The sequence below is a fragment of the Typha latifolia genome, chromosome 1, assembly GCF_019914945.1.
Source record: "Typha latifolia isolate L0001 chromosome 1, TyphaL0001v2, whole genome shotgun sequence".
In the NCBI taxonomy this organism is placed as follows: Eukaryota; Viridiplantae; Streptophyta; class Magnoliopsida; order Poales; family Typhaceae; genus Typha; species Typha latifolia.
In genome coordinates this window covers 20,800,192-20,826,192 of record NC_133086.1, presented here as the reverse complement: position 1 = coordinate 20,826,192, position 26,001 = coordinate 20,800,192, and the positions used below count along the sequence as shown (strand labels likewise).

The window sequence follows — 26,001 nt, the reverse complement described above, 5'->3', positions numbered from 1 at the left end:
CCTACCCCTCCAATGATCCAACCTCTTTTCCCCTCTATTCTTCTCTACACTAGATTGACCCCTATAATTTCGAGCCAAACCCAAAAGATATAAAGCTTTCCAGTATCTAAAAAGGCTGACAGTCATACACCACTGGATCTTCTTCACAAAAGCATATGCTCGTTCATGTGCTAACTTAATGACATTCTTATCATATCAACAAACCTTTGTGCTGCAAATTGTAATGGTGAAGTCTTTTTAACAGTAGTGTAAAGAAGAGCTGCATAGCTGAATCTTAATTTGGTTCTAATTGATATTTGATGTGTGATCGAATGTTTATCTATGCATCCCATGTACGAGACCTCTATAATTAGAAGAGTAGAGTTGGCACGATTGTGATGGGCACGCATCGACCGTTGGCACGATTATGATGGGCACGCGATCAATGAGATACTCCAAATCAGCAAGAAACTCTCGATTACAAATTTAAGTGTGTTTTTATTTTTATTTTTCAGTGTGCTATGCACCACACTGAGATGTGCTGTGGTGCAACAAAAGCAGCCCACCAACTAAAGTTAAGTGGGGATCATGACTGCGACCAGCCTGACATGTAGATGGAGGGCTGTCTCTTCTCCTGTCTCCTTATCATGTCCACTAGATTTATATCAATTAAAAGGATTCCTACCAAAGTTTTTCATACACCAATAATCAAATTAATCCATCATCTATATACCCATTAGCTCTTTGTTTACCTTGTCAACTCTCTCCCTTACAAATAGCTGAGAGTACAACTGTTTAAACCCCTCAAGAATAGCAGGATTAAACTATATATGTAATGTGGTAAGCTGTACGTAAGCTCTGATGCAAATAGACTGCAAGCCAGGTCAATCACAAGATTGATCGGACCCATGACTTGTAAGTTAGACCGACAGCGATGTGGTTGACCTGACTAAAATTACTTAAATGTTGGACCTGACTCGCAGAAAATTCCATTTCATGGATCTATCTACAGTGGAAATTGGGGCACGAGGAAAAGAAGTAATTAAAACAAAACAGGCAAAAAACAATAGTATAGAATTTGAGATCAAAGAATTTTTCTCCCTCTCGCCTCTGTCTCCACAGTTGGGGTTAGGTTTAGAGTTAAAGTTAGGTTAGGGGTTAGTAAGGCTAGATAGGTTTACTATCTCGCACCTTGGCCTAGCCCATGGGTTATCGTATTGTCACACGAGCTACAAATTATTGATTCTATTGATTTGCTAGGTCATATTGACAACACGCGAAGATATTATTGGTAAATAGTAGCTTTATTAGGGTTTGGTGAAAAGATAGGACCCCTTCATTATATGACGGGTGGCATAAAAAAAATGACACGATCCCTGTGAGGTAGCTTGGGATGTAATCATGTAAATCTAACAATGATATTGGTGCATTTCTTAATTAATGCTAGAATTCTCCATCTTCGGGAATCGTTGGTGGATCAATTTGCATGTAATATATATGGTAGCTAGATAGCATAAAAGGGAAACCGAGTCAATTGAGAAGTATATCCCTTTACAAGTACCAGGAAAATAATAATGCTATGCCCTTCACGAAGAATATTACGTTCTCCTTCAGCTAGCCCAAGAAAGATAGCAAGGCATGGGTGTGGTCAATTTCACAGGATACTCGATCTACGAGAACAAATTTGAATTCTGCACCCAGGTAGGTACTTGTAGTCCAAGATTCAAGTATTTTCCATCTTCGGGAAAAAATGAGTTTGTGCACTCGTGACTAATGGTTTGGTCAATTCGTGACTCCCTTTTTTCTTTTCTTTTTTCTGTCTGAAGAGTTGTCTATATTAAAAGACTAGTATTTTGTGTTTAATAATTCTCTAAAAAATCTGTACATAAATAAGAGAAAACTTCTCTATAATAAATTAGATCGAAAAATTAAATTATTGATCTCTGGCAAGACAAAAATTTTGTATTTAGAAAATTTATTGCAAGCTAAAGTATTTTTTAATTATTAATTACTATGATTAGTTATAATTTTCATTAAGTTGCTTAATCTTGTAACTAATAAACTATGTGCTATCATGCATTTAGTCAGAGAAAACTATATAGAAAATAGTTTTAGCTTTTACTACCATCATTGTCAGAATTTTGCTTCAATTATTAAATAACTATTATATATCAATTGGTGATAAGGAACGCGCAATACAAACAAAATAAAAATCATTAAGAGGTTGACATAAATATCGTTCATTTTTTCTTTTTCCTTTTTGGAGGATTTTTTTTTTCAATCAATCTTTTGATAACTATACTACCACTAACCAAAATTTATGGCTCCGCCACTAAATTGATGGGAATGCTGCCTTTTTATAAAGACATTGTAGGACTCCTAGGCAAGGAGATGAAAGATGGAAGGAAGATAAGTAGATAACCTATGAGTGTTCATATATGGTGTTCTGAAGTGGACCTATATTTAGCCATTTTTGTTAACAACGAAGACGTACCTTAAGCCATTGTCTACTATAAATTCGAGGGCCCATTTCTAACAAGTGAATAATTGGAACAGAAAAAGAATTAAACCAAACTAACAATGTCTTATGAGTTAGGACGAAGAATAAGAGGCTGGCTTGGCTGGCTACGTGAAGAGATCTTATAGTAGGAACGTATGTGGATCCCACTTTTATGGATGTCACAATCCTCCGCCACTCAAATCGTCTTCATAAATACATTTAGTTGCAGGCTGTATATATGCATTAGTTGTGACACAAAATTAATTAGCTCTCAAGTTCTGGAAGCCAAATAAATCGATCGAACATCTATACTTGGAGTAGATTGAATGCCAGATGCCTTCTTCGCAAGAGTTGCACTAACTAAAGACAAAGGAACTGCTAAGGTTAGGCGTACGTATGGGGCCTCCCTGTCTCACCTTCATGATGCCTGCTCCAAAAGCAACCCACCCCCCCCTTCTTCCCTAATGATGCCATCTCCCATAGATAACACGGTACAGTCTCAGCATGGGACCCATTTGTATGGCACACCACCATACACCATATCATACAAAAAGCATTGCAGTCTCTATCGCCTTTTTTAAAAGCCGTTGTCTTTAATCTCTCATATTTGAGCGTAATTGAGGAGATTGAGAGTGATCTCCGGAGGAGGATGAGAGCAAATTAATATCGACTGCATGGGTGCTTAAAAATATAAATTTTATAGTTCGAGCCTATTTAGAGGAGTCGGGCCTAAGTGTGGAGGCTCGTGTAACGTGGCGTCACGGAAGCGTCACGATGACGCAAACGGGGACCACACGAGCATCAGCAAGGAGGGCCCACGAGGGATGGCGAGAATTGCGGCCAAAAGGTTACACGTGTATGTGTACTGACGGTGGTTGCTGTTCCAGGGCGGACAGCCACGGATGGTCAACGTCAGACGTTGGTCGTGGTGGGGTGGGTGGTGGAAGCAACCTCCTCGCTTCCCCTCCGACGCAGCGAATCCGGTACGGCTGTGTAATCGAGATGGAACTCCACGCCTGACCCCACACACACACCCCGACCCAACTCTGACTAGCCCTCATGGTCCTGCCTGCCACATTCCATGTCCCTCCATTGGTTTCGGTCAATTGCCGTAATTAATATCATTGTCGGATCTAGATCCCATCCTTTTCTCCTTACTAGGATTTGTCTTTCTCAGTTACTTCTGATATGTGGTATACTATAGAATCCATTAGGATCAAGATGCAGGTGGTGATAGTGCTAAATGCCTAAATGTGTTTTATCCTTAAACAGTTTGGGCTTCCCAGTGGACAACGATATGACATATCGATGGCATTGATCCTGTTCCTATACTATGTGGGACCTAGTCATGTATGCCAAAGTCCGGCCCAAGCCCATCCAGTAAGAACGTGGGCCGACTATAGTAGTAATTGGGCTCTACTCAGCTAGCTGCACAGGCAACCTCGAATCGAAGTCTAGGACGAATTACGATAGGCGATAGGCTAGGCTATATACACGTGGAACGGTGGAATAATTCTTCACGTTCCAACAAATATCCGCTTCCCCAAACCTAGGTATCGTGTCATGTCCGAGCGGATGCGACCTTCCCTTCTTTTCTTCATCTCGTCTCTCTCTCTCTCTCTCCCCTCGTGCTCTTTTTCGTTGCCTTCGTGTAGCTAAGATAGATCTCAATCCAAAGGAAAGCTATTCGAGATCGATGGGTTTCGGGGAGGAGCAATGGACGCTGGTATTGGTGAACCTGGCTTCGATCATGGAGCGGGCGGATGAGTCTCTTCTCCCCGCTGTTTACAACGAGGTGGGTGCGGCGCTGCACACCACTCCCATGGGACTTGGATCCCTCACTCTCTTTAGATCATTCGTCCAAGCCATTTGCTATCCCATAGCTGCGTATATGGCTGTGCGATATAATAGGGCTCATGTCATCTCTCTCGGTGCCTTTCTTTGGGCCGCCGCTACTTTTCTCGTCGCGCTGTCTAATACCTTCTTCCAGGTTTGTTCCGCTCGAAAGTTGTCTTCTTTGGTCATCGATACTTTTTGGGTTTGGGTTGACTTTGGAGTTGAATTGAATCGAATCGAATTGGGGAGAGGGGGAGGTGGTGCGGTTAGGTTTTTGGAGATTTTGTATATTGACCTAACCTATTTTGGTTTATCGGTAATATAACTAGGATTTTGCAATGTTCTGATTGAATGGCGTATTGGTTGTCTTGGATTTTTCTCTGAAACCAATTCGCATTATTTTCGACATTGCCCATTATTAATTTATGGGTTCTGCTCTTCATTTTCGAGTCAGTTTGTGTTTTGTAGATTTCAGGTGCTTGCTAGAAAACTTGGAAACAGAGTGCGCAGAGTTCTCAGTAGGTAGCACTTCAATTTGTCTGTAGAGAGTTAATAACCTATTGTTACTTAGTTTTACAAAGGTCTTTTGGAAGAGAAGGTAGATTAACTTTATTTAAAGAAGGCTTCCATCCAACAGAGTAATAGCTTGGTCACTACTCATGATCAAAATCATGATCTGCGAGCACTTGTGCAAATATTAAACCAAATATTGTACCTAACTTTGAGAAAAAGGCTGCAATTTAACTTATTAAAAAAGAAAATTCTGTTGCTTCTCAGTGATTTTCTGATATTAGATGAAGTACTGATCTACCACTCTTCATATGTCTGACTGATAAGTACTCAAAACCAAATTACGGACCTTTTTTAATAGAATATGCGTTTATAAAAGGTTTATACTATCCGGAATATTTTTTGCGCTTTTGATCTCTTTTAGATGTCTATTTCCCTTTCTTTGATTTGGAGTTGTACTTTGTTACTTTGGCCTATGCATATAGGTCCAATCTACAAATACCCTGAACTAACTCGAGATGGATAATATATTCTGCAGGTTGCAATTGCGAGAGCACTGAATGGTGTTGGGCTAGCATTAGTGACTCCCGCCATTCTGTCTCTTGTGGCAGACTCTACCGATGACAGCACACGTGGTTCAGCATTTGGATGGTTACAACTAACCGGCAACTTTGGGTCAATAATTGGTGGCTTCTTCTCCCTCCTACTAGCATCAACTTCATTCATGGGTATTGCAGGTTGGCGGGTTGCGTTCCATATCGTCGCCTTTATCAGTGTGTTTGTAGGGATCTTGGTCCGACTTTTTGCAGTGGATCCTCACTTTCCGGACAATGAGGGTCCAAGTACTGAACACATTCCACACAAGTCTGCATTGGAGGAAGCAAAGGATCTCATTAAAGAAGCAAAGGCTGTCATGAAGATCCCATCTTTTCAGATTATTGTAGCTCAGGGGGTCACTGGTTCGTTCCCTTGGTCTGCGCTCTCATTTGCACCAATGTGGTTGGAACTCGTCGGTTTCTCACATAGAGGAACAGGGGTGCTTATGGGCATGTTCATAGTTGCAAGTTCAATAGGAGGGTTATTAGGTGGAAAGATGGGGGATTTTTTGGCTAAGCGTTTCCCAAACTCTGGAAGAATAGTTTTATCCCAGATAAGCTCAGCCTCTGCCATCCCACTTGCAGCTATATTGATGTTAGTCTTACCTGATGAGCCCTCTACAGCTTTTTGGCATGCATTTGTCATGTTCATCATGGGTTTGAGCATCTCTTGGAATGCTCCTGCTACAAACAAGTACGTAAACATTTTAGTTCGTCCTTCATATCTATGATGCAATCTTCTTTCATATGTTATGATGTGAGGCTTTAACTGATAAAATAACAATGCTCGCTAAAATGATAATGGAATTAAGACAATTAGTAACATCGACTGCAATTATGAGCCTCAGATAATGACTAAATCACTCAGAACAACTGATAGATGAGAAATCAGTAAGCAAAACTGTTGGCACTTCACCAACACAAATTAAATACTAGACATAATATAACACTTAGACAGTAACTTTTCACGCATCTGAGCAGTTATCATTTTGTACGAAACTATGCTATTAAAGATGGTCATTGTATGTATAAAAAAAATCACACTGCAAGGAAGCTGGAATTTATTTCATATCTTCCATGTAGTTACCAATTTATATTAAGTGAACGGGTACAATCCATATCAGTCCATAGACTTCTTTAAAAGAAAACTGTTTTTTACATTGGTAATTAGTAAATAAATCCAATTGTGTAGTAAATATATTGATGTGAATCTGCAATATGTGCAGTTTTTTTAAGAGAACATAGAATAATTTGAGAATACCTTTGAAACATCGTCCTTTAAACGTATTAGCACTATATTGGAGTGAGACCTATTCACTCTCTTGATAATTTTATTGTGTGCAGCCCAATATTTGCAGAGATTGTCCCTGAAAGATCAAGAACAAGTATCTATGCACTGGATAGATCATTTGAATCTGTACTGGCTTCATTTGCTCCACCAGTTGTAGGATTTCTAGCTCAACATGTCTATGGCTACAAGCCAATTTCTTATGGAATAGGTCAGAATAGCAGTGTGGAGACTGACAGAGAAAATGCTGCCTCACTTGCCAAGGCACTTTACACCGCCATCGCAATCCCTATGTCCCTCTGTTGCTTCATCTATTCCTTTTTATACTGCACCTATCCCAGGGACAGAGAGAGGGCAAGAATGGATACTCTGATATTATCAGAAATGCAACAGATAGAGCTGGAGAACTCTTGTCGAGTGGGAGACAGTTCTAGAATCCAACTTTCTGAAGTCGAGCTGCTCGAGAAAGAACGGAGTGTGATTGATATTGTTTATGATGACGAAAATTTTGATGCTGAAGACAATGATGAGAAAACACTTCTTTTTGATCAGGCAGAATCAAGTTGCGATAGGAGGAAATCGCTTACCTGATCAATCAAAGATCGGAGTCTGGCTACACGTAATTTTCAGCTCATCTCTCTTCTCCATGCTAACTTGAAATTCGGATTCTGGATGATGTTGGATCTGGGTATTGCTTACACTGTTCAGTTGTTTTAAAGGTCAATGTCTGTTTTATAAGAATTAGGATACATCGATTGAGTAAAGAAAGCAAAATAGGAAGGTGGACCTCAAAATTGCAAGTGTACAGCTACATCCTTATAATCATAATACTCCCAATCAACGGACCATTTTGTTCCTATATTTGTGATGAATGTCTGTAGTTAGATTTACTAAGTAAATTTATTAAAATTTTTAGGTTAAAATAATTGCACAAAAGATATTACTAAATTATCTTGACCTAACTTAAATATATTTTTATACTGAGAAATTGATCTCCTCGACGGTCTAAACCATAATAATCATTAAAAACTAAAACTCAAATCTAAGAATTAACACAACAAATTTATCGAACTAATTTAATGTAATAAAATTACAATAATTTTTAAGAATTCTAAATAGGATGTAGCTCTCCTTATTTAATAAATAAATAATGGAGGAGAACAGAGTTAAAACAAAATGGTGGAGAGAAAAGAGGGCTGAGGTACTCTAATTTCCTTCCTCACAAAATATTCTCGCTTCACATTATCTATCTAAGCACCATTGGTGTTAACCAAACTCAAAACATATTATACAATTCCTAAACAAAAAATAGGATGTGATTTGCAAATATAAGAAATGCAGTGTGTAACTGCAAATATGTGAAGATATAGGATATGCTAAGTGTTGATTTCCCTATAACATCGCTGGTGAACGACTAAAGGTTTGTATTTGTCCTCAGCACCTGCAACTAAAATTTTATTCTTCTTGTGGTTTTATTAGAACGAGAAGTATAAGGCAAATGTTGGGACTAAAATATTGCTCGCAGGTACCGAATATATAAATAATAATATGGATGCCAAATGTCATCAAATCATTGGCTCAGCAGCCCTTCATCAAAGTCAGTCAGAGAGGAATCACCATCACACGGTCCAAGCTATTAGGAACTCAGGACGAGATTGCACGCATAGCCCATAAGTACATGTAAGCACAGAAGTGGGGTCCACTTTCGAGGAGGAGCTGAGATAATTGGTAGGTCCATTTATCTCGTTCGTTGCCCTGTCCCCTTAATTCAACTGTACAAATCCAACAGCAGAACTCATATTATTATTCCCCCGCTTCCATTGGATCAAGAGAAGTCCATCCCCCCTCTCTCTCTCTCTCTCTCTCTCTCTCTCTCTCCTCTTTTCCTCATCCATGAAGCCTACCATGAAGCAAGAAGCGGCGGAGATGGGAGAAGAGAAGAGGACGCTAATTCTAGTAAACCTCGCATCGATCATGGAGCGCGCCGACGAGGCTCTTCTCCCGTCGGTGTACAAAGAGGTTGGCGCGGCGCTACACGCGACACCGACGGGTCTTGGCTCCCTCACCCTCTACCGATCCATCGTACAAGCTTCGTGCTACCCCCTCGCCGCTTACCTGGCTTCTCGCTACAACTGTGCCCACGTCATCGCCCTCGGCGCCTTCCTCTGGGCCGCCGCCACTTTCCTCGTCGCCATCTCCAACACCTTCCTGCAGGTGACACAAAGTTGGGATCTTTATGGCTCTATGAAATCGTTTTTGGATTGGGATTTGGGTTTTCCACTTTAGACTTTTGGGTTTGTTTCAATTGGTCTCGGGAAGCTTGGACTAATTCAAAATTATCGACTAGTTGTTCGTTCTTCGCCTGAGTGCTGAAATTGGATTGCAACCTTAGTTTCCGCTTTGCCATTTTAAATTTTAATCTTGTGCTAATGACTTGCTTTGCCGTTTGAGTGGATATAATAGTTATTAAGCTAGCTCGTCTAAATTCTTTTCTACTCTGTTCTTTTCTTTCCCTTCTCTATGAGTTTAGAAAAGCTTATTCAGAAGAGCATAAAAAAAACTCTTTTATCTGAAGAACAATCTGAGAAGTATTTATGCTGCTGCTATTCACAAGCCAATTAATCTAATTCTTCAATCGCTAACTTTCAAATTTCAAGATAATAGATCTCCGAACAATAACTATTTTAAGGGGTGTGTACTTGAACTACTTGATCTACAGGTAGCAATCTCAAGAGGCTTAAATGGCATCGGATTAGCCCTAGTGACACCAGCCATCCAATCCCTGGTTGCCGACTCCACTGACGACAATACACGCGGTTCGGCTTTCGGATGGCTACAATTAACTGGCAACATTGGTTCCATAATTGGAGGACTATTCGCCATACTACTAGCGTCTACTTCAGTTCTGGGAATTGCCGGTTGGAGAATTGCTTTCCATCTTGTAGCCATTATTAGTGTCATAGTAGGAGTTTTGGTCAGACTCTTCGCCGTGGATCCTCATTTTGCAAACAATACTAACTCAAACGATGAGCCTGCTGCAAAAAAGTCCGTAACGGAAGAAGCAAAAGAACTAATCAAGGAAGCCAAGGCTGTTATGCAAATCCCATCGTTTCAAATCATTGTGGCTCAGGGGGTCACTGGCTCATTCCCTTGGTCTGCACTATCTTTTGCACCCATGTGGCTTGAGCTCATTGGATTCACTCACAAAGGAACTGGTTTCCTCATGACATTGTTCTCAGTTGCAACCTCGCTTGGTGGACTCTTTGGAGGAAAGATGGGTGACTTTCTTGCTCGACATTTTCCAAATTCTGGAAGAATAGTTTTGTCGCAGATAAGCTCAGGTTCGGCCATTCCACTTGCAGCTGTGTTGCTTTTGGTCTTACCTGATGATTCCTCAACAGCAATTGGGCATGCCATTGTTTTGTTCATCATGGGGTTGAGCATCTCTTGGAATGCTCCAGCTACAAACAAGTATGCCACTCATCCTTTTTTCTGAAAAATCTTACCATGTCTCAAATCCTATCAATTTGAATTGTGTTTCGCTTTGCTGTATGCAGTCCTATATTTGCGGAGATTGTCCCCGAGAAATCAAGAACAAGCATCTACGCTCTTGATAGATCTTTCGAGTCGATACTGGCTTCATTTGCTCCCCCTGTTGTTGGGATTTTAGCTGAATACATATATGGCTACAAGCCAATTCCTTATGGAGAAGGTGAGGGTAGTGTCGTGACCAACCGAGATAATGCTGCCTCTTTAGCTAAGGCACTCTACACTGCAATAGCTATTCCAATGTTGCTTTGCTGCTCCATCTACTCCTTCCTCTACTTCACCTATCCCAGAGACAGAGATCGGGCAAGGATGCATTCTCTAATAGCATCAGAAATGCAACAGATAGAGTTGGAAAATTCAGTACAAAATCATACTCTTATCCGATCTTTTGAACCAGAATGTGATTATGAGAAGAGTGTTACTGATACTCTTCACAAAGAAGAAGAATTTGAGAGTGACGTTAGCAGGGAGAAATTGCTAGCTCACCAAGCATAGTAATTAATGAAACTTTTATTGCATTTTTTATGCTCTTCTTTTGCCAAGGATGTTGGTGCAGATAAACTCGTAAACCTATCTACCCTTCAATTTTTTTTCCCAGTCGACCTCATTGGAGGAGTCGAGGTCAGAAAGAGGAGCAAAACTTTAACAAGAGAAAAGAACTTGTAATTGTTTACACTCTGTGAAGGTCTTTACAATATTACATCTTTTATACCAAATCAATGGCTGCATAACTGCAGAGCAAATCGTTCAGAGCAAATCAAGTTTAGAGGTGCAATCGCAAGGAAAGCCTTTTATCTGGCCAATCTAAGGCAGGATTTGGGACATAAAGTTCTCAGTAGATCAGTCTACTTCAGGCTTACTTGGAATTCAGATTCTGGATAAATTTGGATCTGGGTGTGCTGTCATTGTTCAGGCTTACGTTGTTTCAAAGATCATTATCTGTAATAAGTAGTGATATACAAATAATTATTTTAAATAGTGTAGATGTAATTAATTCTATTTCATATAAAAAATACACAGCTCAGTTATTGACGAATGTTCCCTGATTCAGGAAACAAAACATTGCTACTGCACAGAACTGGTCACATATATTACACTAACTAATGAACAACATCAGTAATTCGTCTGGCCCATAGGGTGGTTAAAAAAAAAGAACATTGAATGTTTAAATTAAGATACACAATCATGTGAGGTCTTGCAGCACAGCCCCCCTGTTTTTGCTCCTCCATTATAAATACTACATACACAAAAGATTGGTCACAAATATACTGCCTGTCGCTGACCGATGAAAAGATTATCCAGCTTGTAAGTTGGTTAAATTACAAGTTGTTTACAGTTGATTTTAAATCAGATAAACGTCACCGACCGGGTGGTGCTTTGTCGTTAAAAGATGCATATATTGAGATTCTTTCTGCTGAATATTGTTATTCTCAATGCTTAAGATCGATGCAGTACATAGGTAATTGTAATATAACATCACTTCATCTGAAGGAGAGTAAGGTGTCAGAGATCATAGGAGCATGAATGGTTGTTGCATTAATTACTATCTGAAGTATTCGTCAACTGTCTGCCAGTTTACTGAAGAGCAGGCCATACCACGTATACTGCAGTGAGGTCTTCCCTTTCACCCACTCGCATGCATCACCGTAACATTATTGTTCTTTAAAGATAGAACTCAAGGTGGATTAAAGCCTGCCCCATTCCCATCCTGATTCAGGTAGCTAAAAGGTCGTCTTCATTATCTAAATATAGAGAACGTAACGTATGCACCACCAACCTTATGCTCTTGATCGTCCGAGGGCATAGGGCATGCCAACGCTCATGCCATGCATCTGCCGGTGATTGATAAAAGCTTAACTAGCAGCTGTAAATTAGTTTGCGGGTTTGTGCAACCCGATTAGAAGCCACTTTTCTCCTAGCGGTTAGAATATGAAATATAAAAACTATCGTCCTTTAATCATGTGAGTTTTGAAAATAATTGGTGGATTAATGTAGTATTAGAATAGAGGTTTTACCTTTAAATTTTTGAGCTTATATATTAATCTACTGAGTAGAAGATGCGGAGGGCTTTTTTTTTTTTAAATTTTACTTTACAACTTGTATGCAACAAAAAATAAAAATAAAATTAGGAGCTCTTCTTCCATGCCCTCCTTTCCTCATAGGTGTTCAGTATGAAATACAAATTTTAATATTTGATGGACTGAAAGAGGATACTGAGAAAACCGGTACATTATATATTCTTTGACAAATAAACTAGCAATCATTGTCGTTTTCCCAGAATTTTCCATAGACCACTTTGCCATAAAATATATTTCTTGTGCAATTGCAAATGATCCAATTCGAAATATTTTGAATAGATAGAAAATGTAAATAATTATAGAATTTTATTTCTAATTTCTAGAGGCATTTTGATTCGGACCTTGAAATGGCTGTACCGGATGTAGCGTAGAGAAAGAAACCAGTTACATTATCCCAGGATTAACATTAGGAATTAGAATGAGGTATTAAAGTATTTGAAATATATGAGCCTTTCTATTCTGTTTTGATCATTTTCTTTTACAATAGCTGTTAACTGTACTCAGAATTTCATGATACCTTCAGTAGACCTGGCTTTGAACCATAATTAATTAACCGTGAATGTAAATGCCACTATTTGTTTGGACAATTTCTTTGTTTTTCATTCCATGGATAATTACACCTAAATCCCTCCACTATTGTCTATTTATATATTAAGCCTCTCATTTATTTTTTGTAACACAGTAACCTTTTAATTATATAAAATATCTGAAATACTCCCTTTCAATAGATTTTTTTTTCATTCAAAAATATTACGTCACTGATATGTTTTAGGTGCTTAGTTTACATCCCAACAAGAATTAGCAAATAAGAAAAGATATGCAAATTTGTCCCCACCTCCACGAGATCCTCCCTTACCTATTGGTACGCGTGTAAACGAGCCGAGTTTGATCGAGCTCGAGCTCGAGCTGAGCCTGATCGAGCTCGACGCGACAGCCGCGGCTTAGAGAAGGAAGGTGAGGTGAAGCTTAGAGGAGACGACTGCCACGGGAGGAGGACAACGCGGCGACGACGGCTTGAAGAAGGAAGGTGAGGCGAAGCTTAGAGGAGACCACTGCTAAGGGAGGAGGACGACGCAACGACGACGGCTTGGAGAAGAAAGGTGAGGCAGAGCTTAAAAGAGACGACTACCGTGGCGGCTTGAAGAAGAAAGGTGAGGACTTAAATTTGGAGATTAGGATTTTATAATTTAGTTTTATACCGAGCCAATCGAGCCGAAACTGCGCGAGCTGACTTCAGCTCAGGCTCGGCTCAATATTGATTTCGAACCTCTTTCAGCGGCTCGAGCTCAGCTCAGCTCCAATCAAGCCGAACCTAATCAAGCCGAGCCTGTGCTACTCGACAAGCTTGACACCCCTACCTATTGGTTAATGATCGAAGTGTTTTGGAAGGAGGATTTCGAAAAAGTTAAAAGAAAACAGCCTAAGATTATTATCTTCCTTAGAAATGGGTTGTTTTCAGTGGGATATTTTTCACATAAATATCTCCCAAACAGTAATATAGAAAGAAAAAGAAAAAGAAACCTCCTATGCATCTAAAATTTCCTAAGTTCATAATAATGCCTACAGTTTTCTGTCGAAAAACCTCCCCGAGCACTTGCGAGAGAAACAAACGTTACTACTGTACAATGAATCGCTCTCATATTTTACACTAATTATAAAAACAAGTTATCAACCGGTAAAAGAACAAGTAATGTGCTGTGTCTGCACAGCTCTCAAAACTCCTTCAGAAATATCAGAAATTCGTCTGATGTTTCTTCCCTTGGGTGGCCAAAAAAGCATTGAAAATTTAAATAAAGATGCACCATCTCTGGGCAATGAACCACCACCTTGCCTGTTTTAGCTTTCTGAGGATGCGACACCTTGGACTTCATTATATGCCCCGGTTTGCTCATCGAATGAATACCTGCATAAGGAGACAGCAGCGAGTAAATACACAAAATACTGCCAACTGCTGACTGATGAAATAATTATCCACATTAGCACAAGCTTCAGCTTGGCTGGAAAGGTTCTCCAGGCATAGATTTACTCGTTGGAAGATATAATCGTATAGCCAAATTTATCAGTCACCTAGGCCATGAGGATCTCAAAGATTTCAAATCCAACTATGTAGGCTATAATTTAGTGGATATACATGTAACCACAATATCCAAGTTGCAGTCCCACATGCTAGAAATGCAATTTTAATCTTCGCCCACCAGTTTACACAGACATGTAGACATTTTTCGTAGATCTCTCTCCAGAATGTACATGGCCTCCACATTTTGTAGCAACTTTAATGTAGATGGACACTGAACTAATAATGATTTCATCCCAGTAGACAACTTTCCAGTACGGCAGCACCAGTAAGGTAGTTTCTCTTTGTATCGAAGTTATCAAAATTACTCGGAGAAACTTACAAATCAAAACCAGCTTCACCAGAAATTAGATTAAATAGTAAATGTTATTACCACGTCCCAGTTGAAGCACAGCAATAAAATCCAGATCCAGGATCATAGTAATACCCCAAACTGCTGCTATAGTAATACCTGAGTAACATTAAAAAGACAAGTTAAAAGAAAAAAAAGATACTGGGACAAAAAAGATGCTTAAGAATTGTAAGAAAATCATGACTTTGGGTTCTCATTAAATTTCCCAAAAAAATGAAATGCAGGCCTTGTGTATACCACCCAGAGGCAACACTTCGAAAAAACTTATCCCTGATTGATCATTTATTCTGCACCATAGGCACAAAGATTCATAGAAATTGCATTACAAAATCAAGTAGACCATAACTCGCAAAGACCAGTCAAAAATAAATTTGAAAATCTCAAATGGATAATTCCCAAGTTCAATATCATCAAGATAAGTTTTTAAGTAGCATATTAATGCTTGGAAGCATGATGTATTGCAATTGGGAACAACAAATTACATAATTGAGGTCTAAAAAATTCGGTAACATAGTTAATCTATCATAAGAAAGACATACTAAAATGTATATGAACAAAAGAATAAAGAAAGAGCATGATTTGTTCATAACATATCACTTTATCGAGAATTACTCCAAAACCAAAGCACTTTTCATGATAAAAACCTGTAACAGCACACAGATTCTCACAGCCACAAAATCAAGCTACATAGTCCTGGTAATATTATGTGCACTCAAGAGACACTTCCACCCCATTGAGCAACTTCACCTAAACAATAGCCCAGCCAACTTGCATGCAAGGCATTGGTCTATCAAAAGAAAACCTTGAGACTGAAACAATGATTATTTACATTTCTCCTAATGTACTAACCCAGCAGTTCAATATGCTTCGCAAATGAATATACTATATGCAATAGCCGAGTTATGCAATCTTACAATTTCAGAAATAATTACAATCCAAACAAACAACATTTAAATTCAAGTATCTATATCAGTTACTCTAAAAGATTAGCAAAATAGAAGCCAACCCTGATGACGTATCATACACATAATCTGAACCCAATCCTCCATCAGTAGATTCTGGAAAATAGTGAAAAGACGATTATTTTCCAAAATGGACATCACAACTATATGAATATTTTGGGTTTCCATACAAACAAATTTATAATATTGATGAAATTTACCTCCAGATTCCAAGTTCTGTGGCAAACCTATGTTTCCGGATGTAGATTGAGATACTTGCCCAGAAGTAAAAGCCAAAGCTGTAGCATTTGTATCTGACCGTAGGTTCACATCAGCATTGTCGTCATCCTCCCCAAACATGTCAAATTTCTCATCGCCTTCATTAGATTGGAGTTGCAATGTAGAGATACTTGCTGCTGAAGGTCCAGGTCCCATGTCCCATATGGACGAGTTGTCTGATTCATTCTCTCCATTATTAGAAAAGATAACGATCATATGTTCTGAATCAAAACTTCAACCATACATGCTACCTGATGCACCTTCCCGTGCACGAAGTAACCGTTCATATCCTTCTGTTAACAAAAAAAAAGAGCATAATAGAAGAACTCTCTATGAAATTAATTAAGGACGGTACAATATGCTTCCACCAACAGTGTTGAATTCTTGTGAAAGCAAATAAAATTAGGGCAATTTTTTTAATGGATTCACCATACAAGTTACAGAAGATGCAGTAAATGTAGTGGGCCACTTTAGCTTCCTAACTTTTGTAAGAAAAAGAAATTGACAATAAGAAAGTCGCAAGCAAATGATAGATATCTGTCCACATAAGGTACCAAATAAATATATAAACTCCACGTTGAAAGCCTCAGAGTCTGGAAAATAAGTAAATATTAGAATCATGAAGTTTCTCAAAGACTAGCATTATGCTAGCATGGAGAGAATATTATAACAGGAAGAAGGATTGTGCAGCAGCTTAAAAGCTATCTGGGATCAAGAAACAGCTAGAACAAGAATGGAATGATACCAGTGCAGCTTTAAAGAAGTTCTTATCATGGTCACTAGGAAAGGAAAAAATAAAAAAGAAAGTATGGCAGTTTCGCAAAAATGGTGATATGTGAAAGAGGCAGGGGGACACAATATATCTATGTAAACATGCACAAGTGCAATGTTAAAATTTCATAAGAAGTGAATTCACCAATGGCATTTGCTGTCAGCCTCATAGCTGCATATGTTTGGCATATGCTACACATAAAGCTTTACTTGGTTTGGAACATTTTAATTTTTCCTTCACATAGCAGTCTCAACATTTCCCCCAACAAATAGGCACTGACCAATAGTGGACAATCATTTACTTTAATATGATGACGAGATGAAAAGTTCCCTGAGTAGAAGAAAAACAGATACTTGCTAACCAACAATTACTAAGAATATTCCTTGATGCCATATAGTATAAAGATAGAAAGCGATATATACAGCAGAACCAGTATCAAATGACATTTGCAGATAAAAAGAACTCTACACAGTACACAGGTTTGTCCAGCCGAATAGGTGCCATGCCATATTAAATCTTATCTAAAATATGTCATGATCTTATTTTTAGATATCAATATATACCATTTGATATATAAATTGTAGAACAAAGAAAAATACACTAAAATCATCAATATATGACAATCATCATCATCATCATCAATGGTCAGTAAAAGCAGTAAAAGAAATAAAATGCGGTTGCACTAAACACAGCTACACATAGATCAGTAAAAACAGAAAGGGAAAAGTCAAACCTGAAAAAAATAACAAAGGAACAAGTCGTTACAAAACTTAACTTTTCCAAACTTATTATGATTTGTATATTCAAGAGGAAATAAATAGCTGGAGATAGTTTAAAAATAAACAACAAACTAACCTGCCTCTCGCTCAAAGGTCTCCCGTTCTTCATGGTAAACATCTACACAACAAGAAAAAGATGAGTATAAGATAGGTCGAGCAGAGTAGTCTTCTAAAATGAATAGAGCAAATTAGAGATATCCTGATGAAAATATTTGTATACATCACATCTAGTATGCCTCCAATAAAGTGAAATATCGAATAGCATGTTTGCAAACTTTTCCATCAAGATGTGTATTGCAACAAGAGACTTAGATGATCCATGAATATCTAATGCTGTTAAGAGCATTGAAAGACAACCACACCCAGAGAACCACAAAATTTCGTGCATTTGCTTACGCATTTGTAATCAATAACATTATAACAACAGTTTCAAATGAAGTAATTATACTTAACTGTAGTCACCATTCTCCATTAGTTTCATGGCATCTTCAGTCAGTTGATCAAATATATGCTTTGTGACCTCAGACATCTTTCCTCTCTTGTCAGTCGAAGTTCCTTTTAACCTTTTCAAAGCTTGTATGATCTGAGAAGGAGAAAAAAAGATTAAAAATTCATGTTTAGAACACTGAAGATTCATCCACATCCAGCGACCTCATACATTATCCTGATTCAGGAATCAACATACATAAATATAATTACCATTCCATTAACAAGAGAATAAATTTTAACAAAAAAAAAATCATAAACCTCTGATTTTACAAGACAAATCTGGTGGAATTAATAAAAGTTTATTTATCAGAGAAGTGAAGCAGACTCTAAGGTTCCTACAGGACAAAATGCTACCATCCAAATCATACCGTTTCACCTGGCTGAAGAATATTTGCTATATTTCTCTTTATTTTCCCAATATCATCTGAAGAAAGGTCATGGTAATCCACTTCTGTATTTGCTTTCTCCTGAACTTTTCCTGCAAACCTCGTATCCACTTCCACACTATCCAGCCATGCATCCTAGTAATAAGCAAGTGAGAGCATGCTATCGGAACTTAATGTGCAAATCAAGATAGAAGAGATCAAATTTAAACAAAAAGCACCTTGATTTTCTTTTGACTAGCATATTCAACAAAATTTCCATTTGCATCAAAATAACCTTCTTCTCTCTCTTGTTCCAAATTAAAAGGTTCTATTCGGATCCCATCTTCAACAAAGTTGGTATCATCCTGTAAAAAATAATTCCGTGTTATCCGCTACGCTTTGCCAATTAAATGAAAGGACTGGTACTAATTCTTGATTTTGATATACTTTGTTGAACAGAAACAAACCAAAAAAACCTATAATCACAAAGTGCTAACTCATAACAAAGTCAACCAGATAATTAATATAAAATGCAGAGATAACAAGGAATGCTGAAAAAGACTGAAACTTCCATGTTAAATTTCCAGAAGTGCACATTATATTGGAAACCTAATGAACTGATAGAAAATATTTCAAAGTACCTCAAGGGATACAAATTTGCATTACAGGACAAAACTAACATATGAATACCTTATTCTTCATCAGAACAGATTTGCACTGTTGTGTTACTAATATAAGGTATTAGGATTGCCAGTACAACGATCATGGTTACCATTAAGAGAAAATAAGGACACAGTTTTTCTTCAATTAAAAAAGACTTATTGCTAATTCCACCAAAATATACATGAAAAGAACAGTAGTATTGTTTTCTGGCTATAGTTTTGCATATGTGTTCTTCTAAAGCAACAAATAATACTTCACTAGTAAACCTCCTCTACCTACGTCCAGGTGCTGAAGACTCTAGGAGATACACCACCTCCTAGCCCTTCAATTGCACAAAGTGAGTTTTTTTCTTCTCCACTTTGCATTAACATCGCATCAAATTCAGCGCAATGTCTATATACTTTAAAATGTGTCGAGAACCGGATTGGTTTGAGAAGGTGTTAGCAGATGTAATCGTCTTTGTTCTGTTAACTAGAAGCTTATTCTCGTATCATCAATCACTTGACTGGATGCATGCGGTGTTTCTTGCTACATCTTGTCATATAACTTCTACTACCATTATCTAAAACGATACATAATCTGAATTCGACTCACCCCTAAGCAACCAACAACAAGAACAACCGAGAAGAAGGGAATTAAAAATAGACAGCAAGAAACGCTGGGACCTCGTAATGGACTTCAGCCGCGGCGACATCGATCTGGTGCTCGTCCTGGGCACGGGCGCTTCCCTTGCGACGTTTGGCCCGCTCCTTAGCGGCTAGCTGGGGATCAATCAAGCCGTCGAGATCCTCGACGTCGCCATCGTTGGGTAATGCGGCGGCGGCAACGCCGCCATCATCCTTCACCTTCTTGCCCTTGGGAAATCTCGGTCTCCGCTTCCTGAGAGTGTCGCGGAATGGGGTAACAAGGAAACCCTAGAGGAGGAATCGGAATAAGAAAGAACGGGATGAATGAGATGAAGAAAGAGAGATTACTCCGGAGGCGGCTCGGATTCATCGTCAGATATAGGAAGCGAGCGCTTAAGAGAAGGGCGAGAGTTCTTTCCCCCTTCTTCCATGGATTTCTCCACTGAGTCAGTCGATCCGCCGAGAGAGTCTTAGCTGATAAATAAGGCGGACTCCAGTCCAAAGGCTTTTAATTTTAGTAGTTATCTAAAACTAAACCCAAGGAGGTCTTAGCATGGTCTTTGCTGGGCCTTAAACTATAGGATTTTTTTTTTCATGATTTAAATAAGTTTTTATGTTAAAAAGAAACCAAAGAATTAGAAAATTAAATTAAAATATCTCTCGAAGGAAAATAATTTTTTAATATTTTTTCTGTATTTTAGTATGTTTTCTACTACTAATTCTTTTGCAGCTAATAACTTATTTACTCAGCCTAGTCTTAAACCAAGATAGCTCATGCAATATTTTTCATCGTAAACTAGCATAATTTTTATATAGAAATTTAATATATGAGAAGAATAGAAAAATATCATTATAATGTAGATATATAATATAATATGATATAAAAAGAACACAATTAAGAGGTCAGTTGTTCGGTCACTAGCTAGCATAGAAAGAAAAGACATAATTAAGACGACAGTTGCTTCGTTACTAGCTTTGTCGATGTCTTTGCCAATATTTATTATTAGATTATTATATTTTATTTTAATGCCAAAAAATACTCTAATTTTAATTTTCTTAAAAGATAGTTATGATGAATTAAGTTAACTATAGATATAAGATGATTTTATTATTGCCTGACAGAAGGTAATTATGAGAACCACTTGACAACCATAAGTAGTGTTTATAATACTTATGTACTAGTAGGTATAGCAGTTTTTGGCTACTTGTTATATATCGATGTCTTATTTTATAAAATAGTAATTTTAGGATTAAAATTGAGATAATAGCTTTGAGGTTAAGATGGGAGGAACCTAGGTGTCTATCACCTCCTCTCTTATAAAATGAACAATTTAATTATTTTTTTATCTAATAGAAAATTATAAAACTTTTTTTATCTAATAATAATAAAGATTTAATATATTTTATTATATGTTAGGGTAAAATGGTATATATTTTTATGATTTAAAAAAGAGAAATGTGAATGCTTTATAATAGATAATTTAAAATACAAAAAAAATTAAATTTTTATTAAATATTGGTTTAATGATATATATACTTTTTACATTTAATATCTATATCTAATGCAAAATAGAATTTTTTTTATATATTTTAATATTTGTAGTGAAAGATACTAAAAATTATTATACACATAGGAAACATATTTTATTTTACTTAAGAATATTAATAGTAAAATATTTACACTTTCATATATTTATTTCATTTACTTGTATTTTATTGTTATAAAAACGAGAGAATTGATTGGGTTTTAATATGTAGTTTAAATAGTAAAAATCATGTGAATAGATTATTAATTCTAATGGAAGTCCTATTTTAATAATTAGGGATGGTATGGAAATTCCCTTAGTCATACATAGTGTTGTTCTTGAATGTTGTAAGATTTTTGCATGATGTTGTACGGTTTGACCACTCTGGGGCTGTCAAAGGATTATGTAAATCAGTTGATTCGCTTCTTATATATACTTTAATAAATTTAGCAAATATATATTATTAATTATTAAGATAAAATTATTGGAAAATTTTATAACATTTATATATATATATATATATATATATATATATGAGATGGGAGGTGCATCCCGGTCCATGCATGGCCCAATGGATACGGCGCTGGTCTACGTGATTATTTTTTTCTTTGCTCTGGTGAGAGCTGGAATAACAGTAAAATTTTGCAGCTGCCATTTTATCAAACCAAAGAAGCACTCATTCTTCACACAAAAATTACCACGCAGGCTAGCAAGAGACATTAACTCCTTCATAACTTATATAACTAGATAAAATCCTGTAACATGAACTCCATGTCCTAAATTTGAAAAGGAGTACGACCATAACAGTAGCATTTTACAATGAAAGATTCAGAAAAAAGAGTATCGGTTATGAGCCAGACATTTCAAGAGCAAACTGGATAAAAGTAACTCTCCATCACATTAAAGACAAAGTTTAAAAACCCACGAACAAGAAACGGATACGACAGCATATAGATGTTTAAATTAGACACGTGAAATAGCATGTGCCACCTTCAAGCATGTTAGAGTGGTTAAACCAGCGAGATACTGCTCTCCCCGCCGGGTGGTTTTCGGACACCGCCTAAATAATCTCGAGAGGCGGCCTTCCCATCAGCAAAGATGTTGCTGCCACTCATCTCCTTCAGCTTTGCTACGCTTAGGGGTTTCTCGGCTGATCCGGGTGTTGCGCCTCTGAAAATATCATTTCCTGTAAGCTCTTGAAACTTTTGATTGTGAATTTTCTTTGTTGTTTTAATGACAGGCTCCTCGCTAAAAGTAATATTGCTAGGACCTCCGGCTGGCTGAAATGTCAGTTAACAAAACTACAATTATTTTAGAAGAAAAGCATGCAAATAAGCATAAGCATTATTGGAAGCCCAAATTATTAACAGCAAGGAGAAACAAGTAATGATGAAAATTTCACCATTGAAGAATGGCTCCAAAAATCTGCAGCCAAATGCTAATTCAAATGGAGCAGAGATATATCAAGAGCTAGAGATGACAGGAAAGAAATATGGAGAACATTATGTAACCATTCCTTTCTCTTAATCTCTGTGTGCTTTGACCAAGTGCTGCATTAGCTATTAGAAATTGGAACTGCTGTAAATAAACCAAATAGTCCATGATGGAACCTTGAAAATGTGACTTAAAGATATGCGTAGTTCAACTGGACTAAAGTTATAATTTTTCTTGGAGATGCACAAAGCAGCGAAACACTCAAGAATGCACGAGCACATGTAAACCCCAGACTAATCAAGTAGAAAATGCAATAACAATGTTTATCTATCCAACGTACATGTGGCCTTCTTATCTTCATATCCTGTCTAAATCTTTGTTCCTGAAGAAACCTTCAGCTGTTTCCGTGACTGAAACACTGAAAAGAAAAGGGTTTTCTTTTTTGTGCATATATACGCTTCTAAAATCTCTTATTTGATTGTATATCTTTCAAAAATTGATATTTGCATGTATACCCCTCCAAAACACTTGATTTTTGCATAGATACTCCTCAAAACCTTTATTTTTTACATGGATACCCCTCCAACCTAACTAAATGTTAAGATTTCAATAAGTTAATGGAAAAAAGGCATAAACCCTTTTACTTTATTGCCAACATTGCTTTCATTTAAGGGTGATTATTATGATCTCAACTTATATTTATCAAAAAGTAACCCAAAGGTATCCAAGCAAAATTCATGGGGTTTGAAGGATATATGCGCAAATATGAAATTTAGAAAGGGTATATACACGAACTCTGGAGGGGTATACATGCAAAAAAAACCAAAATAAGATGACATTTCATGATTCTAAGAGTACAAACTCCATATGCAAGCATAAGAAAGTCGTAATATTTGGTCAACATAAAATCTGCCAAAGTCTTGTGAAACAAGCTACAATAGACAAAGCACGTCAACTTTTGATACATCAGATCTATGCCAAATTCATTATTCAATTAATACAAAACCAATTCAAACTGATACTGCAAAGAAGTTCCATCTACCACTCAGGGAAGTAATAGATTCACAAGCAACGACATAATATGTATGTGAGATCTTGAAAATTTTTGTCTTAGCATAGCATAGTGTCATAAAGGGAGTAAAGGATGTATATCAAGCTAATCAATGCTCGAGAAGTGACATGATAATATAACGAAGGAACTAAACTACAATGCACAAAAAAGTATAATTCAGCATTATCTCACTTACATTGGACACCTTTACAGACGTGTGAATATTCCTTGGCTGGGGTAAGACAAAGTTCAGATTGCCTCTTAACTCCAGATTGCGTGCTGCTAAAGGCCTGGCAGGAACCTCAGGGGGAGGACCAAAAATGTCATGCCCACTAAGCTCCTTGCTTTTTGCTTCAGAAATCTGCTTCTTATTTTTACTGTCAGCTTCACTCTCAAGATTCCCACTTAGCTCCCTCTGTTTTGCTACCTCAGTTAGTGAGGTGGGTTTCTTTGGGGAAACGCTATCATTAGCGCTAAAAGATATCTGGCTGATTGCATTTGCTGCTTGCTGTTAAACAAAAAATAATATTAATTTAGCCAAGCAACATTTAGCTTTCATGTCCTTCCTGCGAGGACTCCAGCCACTACCTTCGTAAAAATGGAAGATGGAAGCATACAGTGCCACTAGGTAAAAGAAAAAAAAGTGAAGATCCAATTGATCAATAAACTATCTTCTACTTGAAAAAAAAAATGCAACACATTAATTTATCTATAGTCATAACCAAGTATAGACTAGCACAAGAACTTTTGTTTAAGTTGCAAGTTATACAGAAAAGTAAGAAAAGGAAAACATCTGCTATCAGAATATAATGTAATCAGGAAACCAAGTTTGTACTTAAGCCATAGGAAGTACCTGATACATTCGTAATGTTGTTTTACTGTTAGGAGTTGAGACAGCAGAAGAAGACTCTGATTCACCACTTTCGCTGTCAGCTACAAAGATACCGCTGCCAGTCATCTCTCTTAACTTCTTGCCAGAGCAAGTTTTCCTGGAAGTAAGTAAACCCTGTTATGGAGTGCTACTAGCTACTTGCAATTGAACTTCACAACTAAAGCACAGACATGCCTTTGAACTCTTGGCAGATTTAAATGCCAAGTTTATCAAGAACAAGTAAGGCATCGGCAACTATATCAACACAAGTTGGAGGAAAAGTTCCAAAGCGATGCAACTCAAACATCAATATCTCTTCACGATAACTACAATTCACATTTATAGTTGCAGACTAATTACTTCTTAAGTAAAATATCTTTTTATTAAGATTTCTACGTAGAAAGAACATTAAAATTCTAATTATATCTACGTGCTTTAACTTGTACATATGCACGATCAGGAACAATCTTCAGGTCAATTATAACAATAAAGTATAAGTAGCATAATTTGTTACCTATAACTATGCTTACTTTCTGAGAAATCCATCGAAAATGGACCACAACAAAAAGATCCTAATGTACCATATAAAAGTGACAGGCAAACAGCAGCCAAAAACACATTTCAAATATGAACTTCTCAAAGAAATTCACGGACTACCAGCTTCATTCTTTGGATCGGATGAAGAAATAAGCGGGATCAAAAGCAAAGAGCTTGGAGTCCACCCAGAAATGCAGTAGATTACTAGTAAATCAACCAAATTCCCCTCGATCGACACATAAACCCCTAGATCTCACCTCGTATTCAGGCTCTCAGCCTCCTCCTTGCTCATCTGGGCTCCAAACATCACCGGGCTTATCCCTCCCGCCGGCTGCGAGCCAAGAATGCGAAAATGGCGAAGAATCAGAACGATAGCAAGGAAAGCCCTAACAAACTGCCGGAGAAGAACACACCTTGAGGGTCCGGCGGGAGGCAGAGGTGGCGGATCCGGCAGGGGATGAGTCGGACGGCGGGGCCTCCGACCAGGTGAGGAGATCGGCGGTGGAGGTGTGGGGATTGCGCACGGCGACGCTCCGCTCCATTTCTCTCTTCTCTTTCTCTCCTCAAGTTCTGAGCTGTTTGAGTGAGAAAAGAGATAGGTACACTACGAGTATAGTCTACTACTGGAGTACGAAAGAAAGATAGGAGTTCTGAGATCGACTGCTTCGATCTCTCCGTCTCTCGCTTCACGCGGAGGGAATCGAGGGAGATGACGTGGATGTTATGTAACTGAACTGATTTCTCTATCGTGAATTTGTGATAGATGACCAGCACAAGTGGCTCTGTGCTGCTAGCCTGCTACCGGCTATTTGCATTAGAAAAAAAATCCTTAAATTTTAATAATAGTAGTATTGGACTCTTAAAATTGAATGGGTTAATTTTTTATACTAAATATTTTTATTTATT

The 26,001-nt window shown here is 37.6% G+C and overlaps 4 protein-coding genes across 4 annotated transcripts; 2 read left to right on the top strand and 2 right to left on the bottom strand.

The window, feature by feature from the left end:
- Window positions 1-4,014: 4,014 nt before the first annotated feature.
- LOC140780761 (uncharacterized) lies at window positions 4,015-7,568 on the top strand. Its single transcript, XM_073126512.1, has 3 exons — window positions 4,015-4,469; window positions 5,364-6,115; window positions 6,766-7,568. The coding sequence occupies exons 1-3, from the start codon at window positions 4,176-4,178 to the stop codon at window positions 7,298-7,300; spliced, it is 1,581 nt and encodes a 526-aa protein (XP_072982613.1). The 5' UTR covers window positions 4,015-4,175; the 3' UTR covers window positions 7,301-7,568.
- A 992-nt stretch (window positions 7,569-8,560) lies between these two features.
- Window positions 8,561-10,800, top strand: LOC140795470 (uncharacterized). The gene is made up of 3 exons (XM_073148036.1): window positions 8,561-8,923; window positions 9,429-10,180; window positions 10,267-10,800. Exons 1-3 carry the CDS (start codon window positions 8,603-8,605, stop codon window positions 10,751-10,753), a joined length of 1,560 nt encoding a protein of 519 aa, XP_073004137.1. The 5' UTR covers window positions 8,561-8,602; the 3' UTR covers window positions 10,754-10,800.
- A 3,152-nt stretch (window positions 10,801-13,952) lies between these two features.
- LOC140790499 (uncharacterized) lies at window positions 13,953-20,215 on the bottom strand. The gene is made up of 11 exons (XM_073140611.1): window positions 20,025-20,215; window positions 19,716-19,929; window positions 18,627-18,752; window positions 18,391-18,543; window positions 17,987-18,116; window positions 17,610-17,651; window positions 16,234-16,275; window positions 15,925-16,158; window positions 15,769-15,820; window positions 14,784-14,861; window positions 13,953-14,239 (listed from the first exon to the last, which is right to left on the bottom strand). The coding sequence occupies exons 1-11, from the start codon at window positions 20,105-20,107 to the stop codon at window positions 14,173-14,175; spliced, it is 1,221 nt and encodes a 406-aa protein (XP_072996712.1). The 5' UTR covers window positions 20,108-20,215; the 3' UTR covers window positions 13,953-14,172.
- Window positions 20,216-21,917: 1,702 nt separating this feature from the next.
- LOC140793299 (uncharacterized) lies at window positions 21,918-25,901 on the bottom strand. Its single transcript, XM_073144700.1, has 5 exons — window positions 25,509-25,901; window positions 25,353-25,426; window positions 24,541-24,676; window positions 23,884-24,195; window positions 21,918-22,482 (listed from the first exon to the last, which is right to left on the bottom strand). The coding sequence occupies exons 1-5, from the start codon at window positions 25,635-25,637 to the stop codon at window positions 22,213-22,215; spliced, it is 921 nt and encodes a 306-aa protein (XP_073000801.1). The 5' UTR covers window positions 25,638-25,901; the 3' UTR covers window positions 21,918-22,212.
- Between the last annotated feature and the right edge of the window lie 100 nt (window positions 25,902-26,001).